The 17,395-nt window shown below is 45.8% G+C and overlaps 1 protein-coding gene across 2 annotated transcripts; it reads left to right on the forward strand.

Annotated features, from left to right (window-relative positions):
• The first annotated feature begins 6,316 nt into the window (after positions 1-6,316).
• Bola3 (bolA family member 3) lies at positions 6,317-16,220 on the forward strand. 2 transcript variants are annotated; one of them, XM_008824778.3, is made up of 4 exons: positions 6,317-6,467; positions 8,429-8,609; positions 11,997-12,085; positions 15,975-16,220. In XM_008824778.3, the coding sequence occupies exons 1-4, from the start codon at positions 6,414-6,416 to the stop codon at positions 16,038-16,040; spliced, it is 390 nt and encodes a 129-aa protein (XP_008823000.1). In that variant the 5' UTR covers positions 6,317-6,413; the 3' UTR covers positions 16,041-16,220. The 2 variants fall into 2 exon arrangements, with proteins under 2 accessions (XP_008823000.1, XP_017651519.1); XM_017796030.2 differs by having other exon boundaries at positions 6,325-6,467; positions 8,432-8,609.
• Positions 16,221-17,395: the final 1,175 nt, after the last annotated feature.

Raw genomic sequence — 17,395 nt, forward strand, 5'->3', positions numbered from 1 at the left:
ATTCTTCTGACTAGATAAAATGACTTACCTCAGCCAGTTAGGCAGGTGTTTCTTTGACCTTAGGCTTGCAGAGCTCTAGTTCACACGCTGCTCACTGAAGATGTGAGACTGATAACAAAGGCAAGAAGAGCAGTCCTGGTGGTGTTGAGGTTTCCTGGCTATACACTTGGCCTTCCTCTGAGCAGTGAGATCATACTAGAAGTAGAGCTTCTTGGACACGATGTCATTACCTCAGAAATATAAATCAGGCCCAAAGAGTAAGAGTGTAAGCCCTAGAAGTATGTTTCTAAGCAGCCCCAATCATGGTGCTAGGACTCTCTTGCCTCCTGTGGGAGCCATACCATCAGTATGGAAGCCTGGCTGGACAGAACTCCTTCAGCAAGCATGTTCTTTCCTCCCAAGATCAGTGAGTGGGTTTGGTTTCTGCTCTTGTAGAATTCTGTCACAGAGGGAAAATAGCAATCTTTTAGTCTTCCTATTTTTCATTCAGTTTTGATATTGGGCTCCAAAAGACTTTGGGGGTATTACATGTGGCATCAGTAATTTTACTGAAGCAACTATATTGAAATTCACATGGGTTTTGTGATCAGATTGTATTTCAAACAAACATTCTGTAAATCCAAGTAGATGACCAGTCTGCTCCAGAACAGCCTTCTATGTCTGGTCTGTAGCAGAGGTGGTTTGTATAAGTTAGTTTTATTACCACCTAAAATAACTTAAAATGGTTCTCACATAAAAAATTTACATTGTTATTTTTAAATTTTAGGGCTTTATCTATTTTTCTAAGTCATTAACTATACTTTTTTAAGAAAGCATTTTGTATCTACTTTTGTAACTTCATGAGAATAAAATATATTAAAAGCAAAAATGACTGAAGTGTGTCAGCATGCTTTTATTTAAATGTGGAAATGAGATTTTCACAAGTTCTGTGGATTTGGATTACAGCTTAAATTTGGAAGGTCATCTTTGCAAGTATTAACTCTTAAGAAGGGAAAGTTCCTAAATGAAACCAAAAATAAAACTTCATTCCTCTAAGTATAGTGATAGAGAAATTAGTAGTCTCATTTTCTAGTATGCTAATCATGCACATTCCTGGGAAATGGGAGGAGGGCTGGATTTACTAATTTTCTTAACTTGAAGTCAAGTACTCAGGCATCCTTAAAACACTCCCCATGGCAAGCAGCTACTTTTTATTACTGCAGAATTATTAGCAAATTTAGTTTTAGACAAAGGTGCGTTTTAGGTTTGTTTAAAATAGGGCTGCTGGAATTGTTTCTGGTTTGTTTTGAATAGAGTTGAAAACTTAGTGTGATTAAACGTGTGTTTCTCGTTTTATATAAGGCATGGGCAAACTAGCAATCAGCCTTACTTACTGATGTGGTCTTGCCATAGAACCCAGGGTGGCCTCAAACTCAGAAATCCTCCACCTCAGCCTCTCAAGCACTATGATTACAGTTTTAAGCCATCATGATCATCTTGTTTTGTTTTTTAAGTTTCAGTAAGCTTAAAAGTGGTCACAGGGCCAACAAGATGGCTCAGAGGGTAAAGTGTTTGCTGCCAAGACTGACAACCAGAGTTTGATCCCTGGAATCCTCATGGTAGAAGCAGAGAACCATTTTTTTTTTTTTTTTAAATCAACCACCAAAATGTCATCAAACTTCATGAGAGTAGTAGGTAACCCAATAAGATTTGGGAAGGCCAGAGTTAGGCTTAGAAGCATTATAGCCAGAAACAGTGTACAAGCCATGCCTTGGACCTTTTCTAGCAGATACCCCAGTGATGTTTTCCCCTAGGTGATGACACTACTCTGCCACCACGCCTCCTTAAACACTAAATGTCTACTCTCTCTAGAGTGTATTTTCCCCAGTACCATCCTTCTTTTCTGTGCCTTGATGAAAACACAACATAGGTGCCTCTTTGGGAGATTCTAAGTCCTACAGTTCTGTCCTAGCTTCAAGGGAGGCCAGGAAGGCATTTCTAGGTCTTGGGGCTATGGAGCTCATAGGAAAAACATAGTAGGTTATCACACTTCTTTCAGAAGTCTGAGGAAGTGTGACAGTTGAGAAATACTGTAAGACGTTTTTAGGGTTTTTTTTTTTTACAAATGCTCAGACATATTCTGAGAGCTGGTATACTGCTTCTTTGGATTGAATTTTCAAAAACTAATCCTTGGGGGTGCTAGGAGGCTATATAAAATAACTGCAATTACAAATCATCTCAGTGTGGTTGGAGAGATGTCTCAGTGGATAAGAGCACTTATTCCTTGCAGAAGACCCAAGTTTGGTTCCCAGTGCCCACGTCATTCAGCTTACAACTGCCTGCAACTCCAGGTCCAGGGGATCTAGTACCTTTTGGCCTCCACAGGCACCTGCACTTACATACACAAACACATAATTAAAATAAAGGTGAGGTGTGGTGATACATACCTTGAATTCCAGCACTTGGGAGGCAGAGGCCTGCAGGCAGATCTTTATGAGATCCAGGCCATTTGGGGCTACAGGGAGACCTAGCTTCAAAAGAGCAAATCAGGCCAGGGCGTGGTGGCGCACACCTTTAATCCCAGCACTTGGGTCTTTGTGAATTCGAGGCTAGCCTGGTCTACATAGTGAGTTCCAGGACAGCTGGGGCTATAAGGAGACCCTGTCTCAAAAAGACAAAAAAAAAGAAAAGAAAAGAAAAAAATTTAAAAAAAAAGATCTTCCTGTCTCAGCTGCCATTGGAGAGCAGCAGCCATGGCTCTACCCTGTGGCTGTTGGCCACATGAACAGCCAGTCATTCACATTGGGCCTCATCAAATACCAGGTTCATGTAGGACATGATTAGGGATGTGTGTGGTTTCAGGCCCTATGAGCATCACACCATGAATCTGCTCCATGAATTAAAGGTGTCCAAGGACAAGTGGGCACTCATTCATTAAGAGGGTGGGAATGCATGTTTGTGCCAAAAAAAATCTGAGCAACATACTGGTGACCTTGAGGAAAGCTACAGTCAAGAAGGCCTGAGCCCACCTCCTGTCCTTTCAATAAAACACACACACACACACACACACACACACACACACACACACAAATCCCAGTGCAATCGGAATGGACCCTAAGTAAGGGATTTCCTGTGGTAGTTCAGATGTCAGTATCCTTAGGAAAGCTGGGAGTAGCTGGGCACACTTTTAGTCCCAGAACTTGAGAGAATTAGAAATCCAAGGTCATCCTTGCCTGCCTATCACATTGAGGCATACCTGGGCTAGATAAGACCCTAAACAAAAAACTGGAATTATAGGCCAATGTAAGTGAGGCTAAAAGAACCTTGAGCTAGAGCTGGAGAAATGACTCAGCAGTTAAGAGTACTGGCCACTCTTGCAGAAGGCCCAGGTTCAATTCCCAGTACCTACATGGTAGCTAACAACCATCTGTAACTCCATTTCCAGGAGATCCAATTCCCTCTCTGGCTTCTGTGGGCATCACATGCACATGGTGCATATAAATGCAAGCAAAACACTCATACACATAAAAATACTTTTAAAGTTAAAAAGAACCTCAAGTTTATAGTGGAATTGACATTTCCTGGGCTTGATGGCATTTCATTTTCAGTCACAACAAAGTAAAACCTTTTACTTTTGTCATTAAAACAATGAAGTTAGGTAAGTTTCTCTGAAAATTGCATTTGTGAAGCTCAAGTTGCTAATTTCTGTCAGTTCTTGCTCACCAATCACTGCCTGAATTTTTTGTCCCATGCCCTACTGGACATAACATGATTGTTACGGTTTGGATGTGAAGTGCTCCTTACTGGCTCGTGTATTCGAACACTTGGTTCCCAGCTGGTGGCAGTTTTGGAGGTGGTGGAACCTTTGGGAGACGGGGCTCAGATAGGGGAAGTAGTTTGCTGGGGGGAGTAGGCCTTGAGGTCTATCTCCCTTCCCCATACTTCCTGTCCTATCTCTGCTTCAGCATCTGCCCAGCTGTGAGCAAGCTCCCATTGCTCAGATAGTGAGCTTCTCCCACTGCCAAGATCTTTTCTGCAGCGATGGATTTTATCCCTTATACTGAGCCAAAAACCTTTCCCTCAAGATTCTTGTCTGGTATTTGGTCACAGCGATGAGAAAAGTAACTAATGCAGTGACTACAGCAGGGTCCTGTCCTCGTGGAACTCAGACAAGTGGACACGGACACAGTGATCGCTCTGAAGGGTTAGAAGTTATATACAAGGTTATGTACAAGTTGCCAGCAGTACTTACTCTGTGGAGTGGTCAGTGGTGAGCCCTCAAAGAGACAAAGCTGAAGTGGCTTAGAAGATGAACAGTTGTATAACCAAGCTCATGACAGAGCTTGTGCAGGAAGTTCTGGAACAGTCCTTCAGGGTAGATTGCAGCGGTAGGATGGGGTTAAGTTGTATGAAAAAAGTTAAGCTATTTCCTGTGGGTGATGGGAAGTCTGAAGGATTTTAGGTAGTAAATGTTTTCCTTTCTGAAGGTTTGAACAGTCTGATGGAAACTGAAGATGCAGGGTAGAGAACCAATAGATCAAAGTCACAGTATAATTGTCATGTGGAAGAGGATTGAGTACAAGCAAAGGCACCACTTAGAATAAAGGAAAGGAGGTCTACAAATAAAAACCTGTGAACCTGGATCATTTGGCTTCAAGTGACAAACTACTGAACTGAATACTCATTTCCAGGAGTGCTGGCTTCCAGCAGCACAGGCATAGTCCAGTGTCTATCTCCGCTTAGCTCTGCTTTCTTCTGTGTCTGCTTCATTACAAAGCTGTGCCAACTTGGTGGCAAAGCTGGTTGCCAACAACTCCAGCTTTCCTCAAGCTTAATAACACATTGGAAAAAGATCCTTCCTTCAGTTCCAGCCAAGCCCTTGGACCCATCTCTAAATGGGCTGGTTCAGATTAAATGACCAATCTTAAACCAGTCACACTGTAGTCAGTCAGACCTGCACCTCATCCGAACATGTGGTTTGGAGAGCAAAGAGTGGTTCACCACTGTACCACTATAAAACATTTTTTGGCAGTTTTAATTGTATTCTTGACATAAATGAAGAAAACGGAAAAGTTAGCAAATTATCCCTAATTACACTAACCATAATTTAAAAAATTTATGTGTATGAGCGTATTGCCTACATGTAAGTGTCCACAGAGGTCAGAAGAGGGTGGTGGGATCCCCTGGAACTGGGGTTATGGTTAGCCTGCCTTGTGGATGCTCAGAATTGTACCTGAATCCTCTGGAAGAGTAGTCAGTGCTCTTAACCACTGAGCCATTTCTCCAGCCCTAACCATAATTTTAAAGGAATTAAGCAGAAACTGACTCAAGCAATCCGAAGGAGGTATCAGATGAAAGCTGGAATACAGGAGTCAATATTGGATTGAATGAGCACATTTTTGGTCAAACACTTTAAAGAATAAATGTGGGTCCAATCCATGCAGAAGGTACTTGCATAAGTCCAAATGCAAAGGCAAAAACTGGTAAATCCAGCAGGCTACACCAGACTGCAGACTGCAAACAAAGGACCAGCTTGAGGAAGAAAGGACATGGCCAAATTTCCACCTTGACTTTACTGATGGTTACCAGCCCTCATGGCCCCTCATGGCATCAGTTTCTATGACATGCTCAGGACTCCCCAAGGAGGTCTCCTAATCTTTCTCCCCCTTTGGTGGTTATTTTTTGTTGTTTGTTCTGTTTTGTTTTTTTAGATAGGATTGAGATCTACACAGCCCTGTCTAGCCTAGAACTCCTTGTACACCAGGCTGGCCTCAAACTCAGATCATCTGCCTCTGCCTCCCAGATACCACCATTATAAAGGCAGGCCGAGCTGAATTTGTTTTTTTTCTGGGGGGGCGGGGTGCTGGGACAAGGTTTTATAGCCCAAACTGATCCAAAACTCACTCTAAACCAAGTTGGCCTCGAGCTCACACAATTTTTCTGCCTCAGTTTCCTGTGGCTCCTCAAACTCCTCAGTACTCTCCTACCTCATCCCATCACAGCTTGGCCTCTGCCGCTGCACACACCCCTCCTCACCTGTCCAATTTCAACCCTAACCTTTCCTGCTTCCCAAAGCCAGAGCCATCCTCCTCGAGTACAAACCTGAGCGGCCTCCCTTGGGGAGCCCTTCAGGAGCTCCCCCACCCCACCCCCCGCGCGGACGAAGCTGAGCTCCTGGGCTCACCGGCCACCTTGGGAGCAGTGGGAAGGATGCCTCCCCAGTCTTGCGCTGGGGTCAGGGGTGAGGAGACCTTGCAGGTGAAGCGGCTCCAGGAGGCTGTTCCTGGCCGACTGGAAGGCCTGGCGACGCCGCGGGACGGTCGCGGCCTCCGGGCGGCAGGGGGCGGCATCGTCCTGGACTGCAGCTTTCGGTCTCGGTCCCCGCGTCTTTTCGGCCGCACGGCGATCTCGGCTGTGGGCCGCGTCGGCCCGGTATGGCGGCGTGGGGCCCGGTGGCGGCAGCGCCTCTGCTCCGCGGGAGCCGCGGGGTGAGCCGATGGGGCCGGGGCGGAGCTGCGGGGGGCCGAGGTGGGAGGCCTGGCAGGGCCGGGAGGCCCCTTCCCTGTGCTCATTCATTCGCTCCTGCCCCCTCTCCGTGGCAGCGGGGTGCTGGGGGTACCGGGCTGAAGAGCGGAGCGGTAGGACCGGGGGACTGTCACGGAAGCAGTCACGACCTAGCGAAGGCGGGAAAGAAATGCCGTCCTGAGTAGCGGAAAACAAGCGTCCTGGGTCGGAGTCCAGGCGTTGGTACGGGCACTTTGGTGGCCGGGCCTCTGACCTTGACCCTCCAAAGCCGCAGCCGTTGTAGAAACCCAAAGACACGTGCTCGGCCCCCTTCCCCTCCGCGAGCTCTCCCAATCCTCGCACCCCTTTTGGTGTTTGAGACTGGGTCTCACTAAACAGCTCAGGCTGGCCTGGAACTCATGACCGACCCTACCTCAGCCTCCTGAGTCATGGGTAACCGGCTTGAGCCACTATGCCTGACTCTTTCTCCCTTTTCTAACTCCTTTGCCTGATTCTCCTCATCCGTTTCTTTCATTTTTTTATTCGCACTTGTCTGCTGGCCTTGAAAAATCTGCCTACCCGGGTCTACAAGGTGAGGAGTTCTGCTCCAGGGACTGTCAGCGTGGGCAGTGGTCATCTAGCGTTTTGTAAGTCTATTAACAGACTTCTCTGAGGATTCTGAGGTGCTAGCCTCCGGCCTTGGTGATTTTACCATTCTGTCTGCCTTTGCTGCCCACAAGCAGCCCCATGCCCTAACCTTGCAGTCCCAACCCAGGCTCACAGCCTCATGGTTCTGTACCTTGGTACAGCACACAGACCTTCTAACTCCAAGCCTTTTGTCGGGCCTGTGCTTCAGCCATCTGACTCCTTTGCCTGTGTCCACTGGGCACAAACCCCTAATCTACTCATTGCTTCAGAGGGCCTCCCTTGGGGTCAGCTCTGGGCTACTGCTTTAGAATAACTGATTCCATCTTGGCCTTTAAGACCAGTTTATGTCTAGAGGACTGGGGAGGAGTTGGTAAAGTGCTTGCAAGGATCTGAGTTCAATCCCTAGAACCCAGATAGCATCCATGGGGATCTAACATCCTCTCTGTACTCCCAGGACACTGCACTCATGTGCACAAACCCAAACTCAGACACATAATTAAAAATAAAATATCTTTTTGAGACAGGATCTTACTATGTAGTCCTGGATGGCCTGGAACTCACTATGTAGACCCTCAGATCCACTTGCCTCTGCCTTTGGCATGCTGGGATTAAAGGCATGATCCACTACGTCCTGCAAACAAAAACAAACAAACAAAAACCAAAAAAAAAAAGGTGGAGTGGTATACATTTATAATCCCAGTGTTGGAGAGGTGAAGACTGGTAGATTCCTGGGGGCTTGCCAGACAGCCAGCTTAGCCTACTTGGTGAGCTCCAATCCCAAGAGAAACCATGTATCAAAAAACAAGGTGAATTCCCTAAGGAACAACAGCAGATCTTGCCCTCTGGACCACATATACACATGCACAAATGTGTACTTGCACACATAAATATGTATCTCAAAGAGTCAGTGCACAGTCTTTAAGAATCTGTAAGAGAACCCAACTCAGGGCTGGAGTAATGCCTTAGTGATAAAGGATACTTGCTGCTCTTGCAGAAGACATGGGTTTAGTTCCCAGCACCCACATGGTGCCTCACAGCCATCTGTAACTCCAGTTCCAGGTGATCTGACATACCCTCTGGCCTCCTCAGGCACTGCACATGCATGGTGCACATACATATAGGAAGACACTCATACACATAAAAATAATAAATAAAAAAATTTAAAAGACTGCACCCTGCTCTGGGCCTTCAGGAAAGACCGAGATGAGGGAAGACTGAGGTGGGTCTGGATTGGGTACCTTCAGCACCAGCACACACTAACAGACCTAATGTTCTTCTACCTGCCTCCCCACCTCAGCAGAGACCAGCGCTATGTCATCTGGCAATACCACAGACCTCCTCTTTGTTGTCACAGCTCCCACTTCTGCACTGTGTACATCGAATGTTTGCCTCCCAGACTGAGGGGGAGCTCAATATCACCCATGTTCTCAAAGAAAAGTTTCCTCGAGCCACGGCTATCAAAGTCACCGACATTTCAGGTAAAGCTTTTTCCCACCCTTCCCACAGAGCTTTGGTGAGGTTTTGGATTTTGCCTGGGGAGAGACTGAGGTCAAGAGGCTGGTAGGAAGGAACTTGCCACAGTGACTTTTTGGTATGTGTTGCTTTGGGCCAGGTGGAGGTGGGGACTCAGAAACATTAGAAGGAAACCATAGGTTGCCAGTCTGGCCCTGTTTGGACGAGTTTCCTTGTGTTAGATCACTGAGACTACCCCTGTAGAGGGCACCAGCCACACTTTATGTCTTATCTAGTACCTCACTAATCTAAATTCAGAGACCCCTCCTCTCTAAGCTTAGAGACCCTCTAAAGTCTCTATATAATTTCCTTTGTTTCAGTTCAATCTCTACCATATTCCAACTTGCCCTGCTGTGAGTGGCTAGTGTTATAAAAGGCCCTGATTTCCTGAAATATGTCTCAGTGCCTGTCTGTATGGAACCAGAACTCCATCCAGGTTTTCCTTTGTTATCTAACACCTCTTAGCTACCCAGAGCCCAGGACCATACTCTCTCATTGCAAGATGGGCCTTGCTCTGATTCCCCCATATTCTTCTGACACCCTTCAATGGCAGGGCTAGAATGAGCCCAAGATAGGTTTTGTCATCTACTTTATCAGGAGACAAGCCCAGAGAGGCCAAAGGACCTTCGCAGATACTCCAGGAAGTAAGCAGGAGAACCAAATGCAGAACCAGGACCTTGAAGACTGCAAGCCCAGCCACCAGCCTAGCCTGGCCCTGCTGTCCTCAGGCAGCCCCTGCACTTTTGAATTTCTGGCTGGCTCTGTGTCAGGACCAGATTGGGGACACAGCTTCTGCACCCAAAGCAGGAGGAGGATGAATTCCCCTTTCCAGATATACTCAGGGAGGAACATAGATGCCAGCAGCTAGATAGGAGCCAACACACAGCTCCATGCCTAGAGGACCTGCACAAAGACTCACTGGCTTCTCCAGAGAGCACATTTCATGGGTCAAGAGACTGTTAAAAAATATCTCTTATTGGGATGGGATATAGCTCAGTTGATAGAGTGCTTGCGTAGCATGCAAGGAGCCATGGGCTTGATCCCTAGCACCATATAAAACTAAGCAAGTATGCTGTTGCACATTTGTAATCCCCGTGCTCAGCAAGTATGGTTCAAGGCAATTCTTGACTACCTGGAGAGTTTGAAGCCAACATGGGCTATTGTGAGACCCTGCCTCAACAAAACAAAACAAAAAAGAAGTGTATTTGGTGTCAGGTGAGGGCTCCATGGGTGTCTCCAGGCAATGCTAAGACCTTGATCTCACCAGCTCTGGCAGAAATGGAACTTGACCCTAAGTAAAGCTTTGCCCAGTTCTGGACAGAGTGCAGAAAGTCAGTGATAAGTTGGATTTAACCATGGATCCTGGCTTATAACTCCCCGATGCAGTCAAGAGAAACAAGCCCAAGTTGAACCATAGAAACTGTAATCTTCTCCCACCTTTCTGCCTTGGAGCTCACCATAGAAACATTGTCTGATAAGACCCTTATCTTAAAAAGGGTCCTGCTCCATACCCTGCAGAGAGAGGTGCTGAACAGAGCAGTCAAGGAGAATCTGGACAGATAGGCCTTGCTGGGTTCCCATTCATCTGTCACATGCGGCAAAGTCACCAGAGAAACCCAGGGTTTAGGGCTGGTGAGATGGCTGGTAAAGGTGCTTGCTGCCAAGCCTGACCACCTAAGCTAGTTGGTTTCCTGGAACCCACATAAAATGGAAGGAGAGGGGCTGGAGCTATGTCTCAGAGATTTAGACAGAGAACCCCAGTCCGGTTCCCAGCACCCACATGGTGGCTAACAACCATCTATAACTCCAGTTCCAGGTGTTCTGATGCCCTCTTCTGGCCTCCTCAGGCATTGTATGCATGGGTACACTTACATGCAGACAAAACATGCATGCACATAAAATGCAAATAAATGAACAAAAGTTGCATTTGAAAAGGGGAATGAAGCCGGGCCTGGTGGTGCACGCCTTTAATCCCAGCACTCCGGAGGCAGAGGCAGGTGGATCCTTGTGAGTTCAAGGCCAGCCTGATCTACATAGTGAGTTCAGGTCAGCTGGGACTACAAGGAGACCCTGTCTCAAAAAGACAAAAGTGAAAAAAAAAGGGGAATGAGAGAACCGACTGTGCAGAATTGTCCTCTCACAGCACACATGCACACATACAAAATAAGTGTAAAAGTTCTTTATGGGGCTGGAGGGATGGCTCAGAGGTTAAGAACATTGACTGTTCTTGCAGAAGACCCGGGTTCAAACCCAGCACCCACATGGCACCTAACAACTGTCCATAACTCCAGTTCCAGGGGATCCAACAGCCTCTCCTCTCTGTCTTCTGTGGGCATTGCCTGACATGGGTGCACTTACCTACATGCAGGCAATATAGGCATACACATAAAATAAAAATAATAAATAAAATCTTTTTTAAAAGTTCTTTATATACAGATTCAAAAAAAAAAAAAGAAAGAAAGCCCAGGATTCAGACACCATCTTGGTGGCTGGACATGTAGGGGCTGCTGAAGGATGGGACCTGGAGGGTGCCTGGTAGCCCTGTGCCCCTCTCCCAGACCTTACCAGGCAACTCTCCTCATCTGTATCCTTTGAAGTATTCTTTACAGTAAGCTAGTAAATTACATATTTCCCTGGATTCTGTGAGCCACTTGAGCAAATGAATTGGATATGAAGGAAGAACTGGTTGTGGCAATCTGGAGCACTGATCAAACAACTGGGGTTTGCCACCTGTATCTGAAACCAGCCGAACTGGATAAGAGGCCAATTCTAGTGTGGCAGGGTAGAGTATCAGAACCAAAGAACATTCAACTGGGGGCCTGCTGCTGTAGGGTTGACTGCTTGCTTACTAGAGAGAAGAATTCATGGCCACACAAGGGCCAGTGTTGGGAACCTGTAGGAGCAACTGAATTTGAGAAATTTTCTTTTCTGTGATCACTGAGGTCAGGAGCCTGGGTGTAACTAGAACTGACTCAGAATGCATCACAAAAGAAACAAAGTATCTGTTGAGCAGATGACACTTCTAAGGTGGCCACAGTGCTCCTATTTACTAAGAGGGAATTCTCTACCTCCCATTTCCCAGGTCTTTTGCCTTACTTTTCTGCCCATACATGACAGTCCTGGATAACACAGAGGCCTTGCAAAAAGAGCACATGTGGGTCAAGGCTGCCTGCAGGATTGAGTGCTCAGATTGGAAACCATGATTTATATTCACACATTTTAGTATTTCTCTTTGGGGCTGAGCCCCAATATCCCAGCTTGGGATTATTCAGTACTCCAAGGAATACTTAATAACATGGGCTTATGGTACCATGAGACGTTACCGAAACACCTTTGTCTCATGTTTGTCACAGGAGGCTGTGGGGCAATGTATGAAATTACAATTGAATCAGAAGAATTTAAGGAGAAGAGGACTGTCCAACAACACCAGATGGTCAATCAGGTCAGTCACATACTGCTGGTCTTTAGCACCTGAGGGAACACCAGTGGGCATGTGGTTATTACTGTCAGTCCCAGGAAAGAATAATGCAGAACAGGACTCAGGATCCCAGAAACAAAATCTGGGACTCAGTGGACTTGAAATTGTGTAAACAAATGCAGATTTCCTTCCAAATAGAAAATAAGCCACCTAATAGTTATTTTATAATTCCTCGTATAATGCTACTGATTTTCACTGGTTTTGTTGTTGTATGAGTTTCTGTTTTGTTTTAAAAACAGGGCCTCAAAATTACTATGTAGGTAAGGATGAGGGTTCAACTTCTCTCCTATCTCCACCACCCAAGTGCTGAGATTCCAGGTGTACATCACCATACCTGGTTTCTGTGGTTCTGGGATCAAACCCAGGGCTTTGTGCATGCTAAGAGGAACACTCTAACAGATAAACTATGTCCCCAGCCTGGTTTGGGTTTTTTTCTTTTTTGAGACAGGGTCTCCTTGTAGCCCCAGCTGTCCTGGAACTCACTATGTAGACCAGGTTGGCCTCAAACTCACAAAGATCCACCTGCCTCTGCCTCCCAAGTACTGAGATTAAAGGCATGTGCCACCACGCCCAGCAGTGGTTTGGGTATTTTTTAAGACTAGATCTCATGTAGTCAGACTGGCCTTGAACTTACTGTATAGCTGAGAATGACTTTGAGCTTTTTTTTTTCTAATTTATTTATTTTTATTTTATGTGTATGAATGTTATGTCTGTATGGTATAAGTGCACCCGTGTCATGCAGTGTCTACGGAGGAAAGAAGAGGGCATTGGATCCCCTGGAACTGGAGTTACAAGATGGTTGTTAGCCACCATATGGGTGTTGGGATTCCAATCCAGCTCTTCTGCAAAAACAGCCAGTGCTCTTAACTTCTGAGCCATCTCTCTAGCCTGACTTTTGAACTTCTGATTTGCCTGCTTCCACCTCCCAAGTGCTGAGTTTGTAGCCACCAAGACTAGTTTCTATGGTGCAAGGAATGGAATCCAGGGCTCCCTGCATGCCAGGCAAGCACCCTACCAACTGAACTATATCTCCAACCTTTTGTCTTTTTGAGACAGGGTCTCCCTGTAGTCCCAGCTGGCCTGGAACTCACTATGTAGACCAGACTGGCCTCGATCTCAATCTTGATCTCACAGAGGTCTGTCTGCCTCTGCACCCTGAGTGCATGCACCATCATGCCTGGCTTGTTGCTGCTTTTTAAGATAGACTCTCTATCTGAAGTCCCGGCTTGCCTGGAACTCATAATCTCCAGCCTCAGCCTCCTTGCAGCAGGGATTACAGGTGTGTTCCACCATGCCCAGTCCAATCAATGTTTACTGTTGTCACATATTGAATAGTATTTGTAAGCATTTTTCAGTGCCAAAAGATATGTTTTTGTAGATCTCTTTTTCTGTCTTTTTCTCTCTCTGTGTATGTGTATAGGTCAGAGGACAGCTTTTGAGGGTCATTTCTTGCCTTCCACTTTGTTTCTTTTTTGGTGTTTCTGCTGAGTACTCTCAGTCCTATGAGCTTCTGGGTGGTACTCCTGTCTTCACCTTCCATCTCACCATAGGAGTGCTGCTGGGATTACAAGCAAGCGTGTACTACCACATCTAGCTTTTTTACCTGGGTTCTGCGGATAAAACTCAGGTCATCAGGCTTGCATGGCAAGCTTTCTTATGCAATGAGCTGGATGACCCAATTTGGGGATTTTTTTTTTTTTTTTTTTTTTTTTTAAAAAAAAAAAAAAAAAAAAAAAAAAAAGAGGACGATAAATCTTTCACTGTGATATATCAAAATAATATGTAGATCAGGCTATCCTCAATGTCACAGAGATCCACCTGCCTCTTCTTTCCAAATGCTGGGATTAAAGACATGCGCCACCATGCCCAGCTCAATTTGGAAATTTTTAAAAGCCTCTCTTTAGAACTGCTCTCAGATGGATAAATTGATGAGTAACATGACTGAGAATGGCTTTGGCTGCCCCAGACCCCAGGACAGAGCAGTTAGGACTAGCGCATTGTATTGAATTAGTTGAAGGCCTGTTTATGCCTCCTCCGTGGATGAATAAATTCCTTAATTAGAGCATATACCAGCTTGATGTTGGGCCTGTGCCTCTAAAATCACCTTTTTTGGCAGCTGTGTTTGATGTTACCCTCAAAGGTTTTGTGGGCTGCCAGCTAGTTCGGCTTTTGTAAAACACAACTCTGGCCATGAAGGTCTCCTCAGTGAACCCCTCTACCTGGGGTTCATACATCCTATATTTATCATCCTTGCAGGTAGTAAGGAGGGCTGGCCTGTGTTTGTTGACTGGCTTATAGACAGTATTTAGTGCCTGAAAGGTGCTCCACTTTGGAGAATCCACATTGATGTGCTTTTTATTTTTTAGATTTTTGAGACAGGGTCTCACTCTGTAGCTCAGGCTGGTCTTGTACTTTCAGCAGTCCTCCTGCCTTAGCCTTCCAAATACTGGGATTATAGGTTTGAGCCACCATGCCCAGCTTGTTGGTGGTTACTGCCTTGCTTACTCTTTGAGGCCATTCCTGTTTTCCCACCTACCTAGTACCAGCCCATGACAGGGAGCAAATGAGGGAGGAGGAACAAGGGAAGCTCCTGAGCCTGACCTTCAGCTGTGTAGAGATCTGATAGCCACAGCATGTGATTAGGGTGCTAACGCAGGTGTCTTGCTGTATGGTGTGTTCATGGTCATTGTTCCATGATGAAGTTTGGAAATATTGGTTATAGTCATGTGGGAGGAATAAAAATGAGCACTGTTTAGGAGCAGGTCTGCTGGCTTGTGGGAGTTGGAGCTGAGACCTGGAGTTGCCCTGTTCAGGGGAGGTGTTGGGAATGAAGGTTTGGACAGGCACTGACCTGGAAGGAGACAAGCCTTGGAGTGAGTGACCAGAATCCACTGTCCAAGACCTGCTGGCCACATCTGAGGTCTTATCAGGAGCAGGTTGGGAGTGAGATTGGAACTCCATGCAGCTCATGGGATGCCTAGCCATCAGTGGGGTCTGGGCTAAGGGTGAAGCTTTTCCTGTTGTCCTGCCTGGTCACCCTTGGCACCATGAAATCAAACTTGTAGCCAGCCATGGCTATACATCTTTAACCTCAAGCTCTCAGGAGGCAGAGGCAGGTGGATGTCTGTGAGTTTGACCGGGCCAGCCTGGTTTACATAGAGAGGCCAGCCAAGGCTATATAGTGAGACCCTGTGACCCTGTCTCAGAAAAAAAAAAAAAAATCAGACTGTAAGACATGGCTCAAAAGGGAACCTGACCCATATGAGACTCAGTTAGATCCCTTCCCCAGTGTCTCAAACAGCCCCTACTGACTCCCCTGGGATAGCATCCTGGAAATTTATAAAGGGATTGGGGAGATAGCTTAGAAGGTAAAGTGCTTGCTGCATAAGTGCGAGGACCTGAGTTTGGATCCCCAGAACCCACATAGAGCTCAGTGCTAGGGTTAGAATTGTGTGACCACACCTGGCTTTTATGTCAGAGCTGAGTGGGCATATTGGCCCACCTATAAGTCCTGCACCTGGAAGGCGGAGGTAGGAGCAAGCTCGCTAGCCACACTAGCCAGAACAGCAAGCTCTCTTTTCAGTGATAGATTCTACCTCAATATATAAGGAGGAAAGCAATCCAGGAATATATGCAATGTCAGTCTTGGGCCTCCACATACATATGCACACATATGCACCTTCATGCATGTGAAAACATATACATGCATACACACCATACGTACATATGCAAAAAATTGTAAAGAAAAAATTGCTTAAATAAAATGTACAAAATCTCCTTCGGATATAGAACTACATAAAATACTCTGTGATCCATATAAGATACAAAGAAATGACAACACTCTCTTCCTCAGGCACTAAAAGAAGAAATCAAGGGGATGCACGGCCTGCGGATATTCACCTCTGTCCCCAAATGCTGATTATACCTGGCTATGACACTGTTGCCTGAACCCTTGAGTGCACTTTGCTGACAGCGATATTCCAGACAATTCTTGTAAAAATTATCTATTTTTGTTCATAGACATTTTCTATAATACAATAATAAGAGATGTTATCTATTAAGATGTTAATTAAAGACCACAGATACTTAATGCTTAAAATGGGGTCAGGAGTGATCCTTCAAGTTCATTATTTCAGAAGTAACGATCCTTTGTCTACAGCATGCACATCTGTGGACTGTTCTATCCCACTTCTGGACACAGAATGAAGGCCAGAATTTTGATCTTATGAAGAGGTTTTTTTTTTTTTCTTTTTCCTTCAGTATTTTAAAATTTTTTTTTTAATTTATTTTTAAGCCGGGTGTGGTGGCGCACACCTTTAATCCCAGCACTTGGGAGGCAGAGGCAGGTGGATCTCTGTGAGTTCAAGGCCAGCCTGGTCTACAAAGTGAGTTCCAGGACAGCTGGGGCTACAGGGAGACCCTGTCTCAAAAAGACCCCCCCAAAAATTTATTTTTATTTTACGTATATGAGTAGTTTGCCTCCGTGTATGTAAGTGCACCATTTATATGCAATGCCTGCGGAGGTCAGAAGATAGTGTCAGATCCCCTGGAATAGGAGTTATGAATAGTTGTTCATATTGGTGCTGGGAACTAAACCCAGGTCCTTTGCAAGAGCAGCCAGTGTTCTTAACCACTGAGCCAATTCTTCAGCCCCTATGAAGAGGTTTAAAGAGCTTTTCCTTTCTGTGATGATTTGAATGAGAATGTCCCTCATAGGCTCCAAGTATTTGGACATTTTGTCCCCAGTTGGTAGCACGGTTTTGGAAGATCATAGAAAGTGTGGCCATTGCCGGGTGTGGTGGCACACACCTGTAGTCCCAGCACTTGGGAGGCAGAGGCAGGTGGATCTCTGTGAGTTCAAGGCTAGCCTGGTCTACATAGTTTCAGGACAGCTGGGGCCACAGGGAGACCCTGCTTCAAAAAAACCAAAAAAAAAAAAAAAGTGTGGCCATGCTGGAGAAAGCACATCATTGGGTTCACTGGGGTGGGCTTAGAGAGTTATTAAGCCTTGCCGGATCTCCCGTTGCTCTCTTCCTTCCTGTGCCTGCTTAAAGATGTGAGAGCTTAGCTTCTGCTCCTCCTCCAGCCACCTCTGCTGCCATGCCTCCCCTCCCTGACATGATGGACTCTTGCTCTTGGAAGCTCAAATAAACTCTTCCTTCTATAAGTTGCTTTGGTCAATGTTTCTATCACTGCAACAGAAAAGGAACTAAGACAGTACTTGGTACCAGAGAGTGGGCAGTTGGCTGTGAAGAACCTGACCATGTGGGGTTT

The sequence above is a fragment of the Nannospalax galili genome, unplaced genomic scaffold (assembly GCF_000622305.1).
Source record: "Nannospalax galili isolate Female #2095 unplaced genomic scaffold, S.galili_v1.0 scaffold389, whole genome shotgun sequence".
Taxonomy (NCBI): Eukaryota; Metazoa; Chordata; class Mammalia; order Rodentia; family Spalacidae; genus Nannospalax; species Nannospalax galili.

Bases quoted from the DNA above. Each gene is read 5' to 3' on its own strand.
- Bola3 (XM_008824778.3), top strand. From the start codon at position 6,414: ATGGCGGCGTGGGGCCCGGTGGCGGCAGCGCCTCTGCTCCGCGGGAGC. The intron at 6,468-8,428 runs GTGAGCCGATGG...TCCCCACCTCAG, and splicing joins TGCTCCGCGGGAGCCGCGGG to CAGAGACCAGCGCTATGTCA. The intron at 12,086-15,974 runs GTCAGTCACATA...TCTCTTCCTCAG, and splicing joins AACACCAGATGGTCAATCAG to GCACTAAAAGAAGAAATCAA.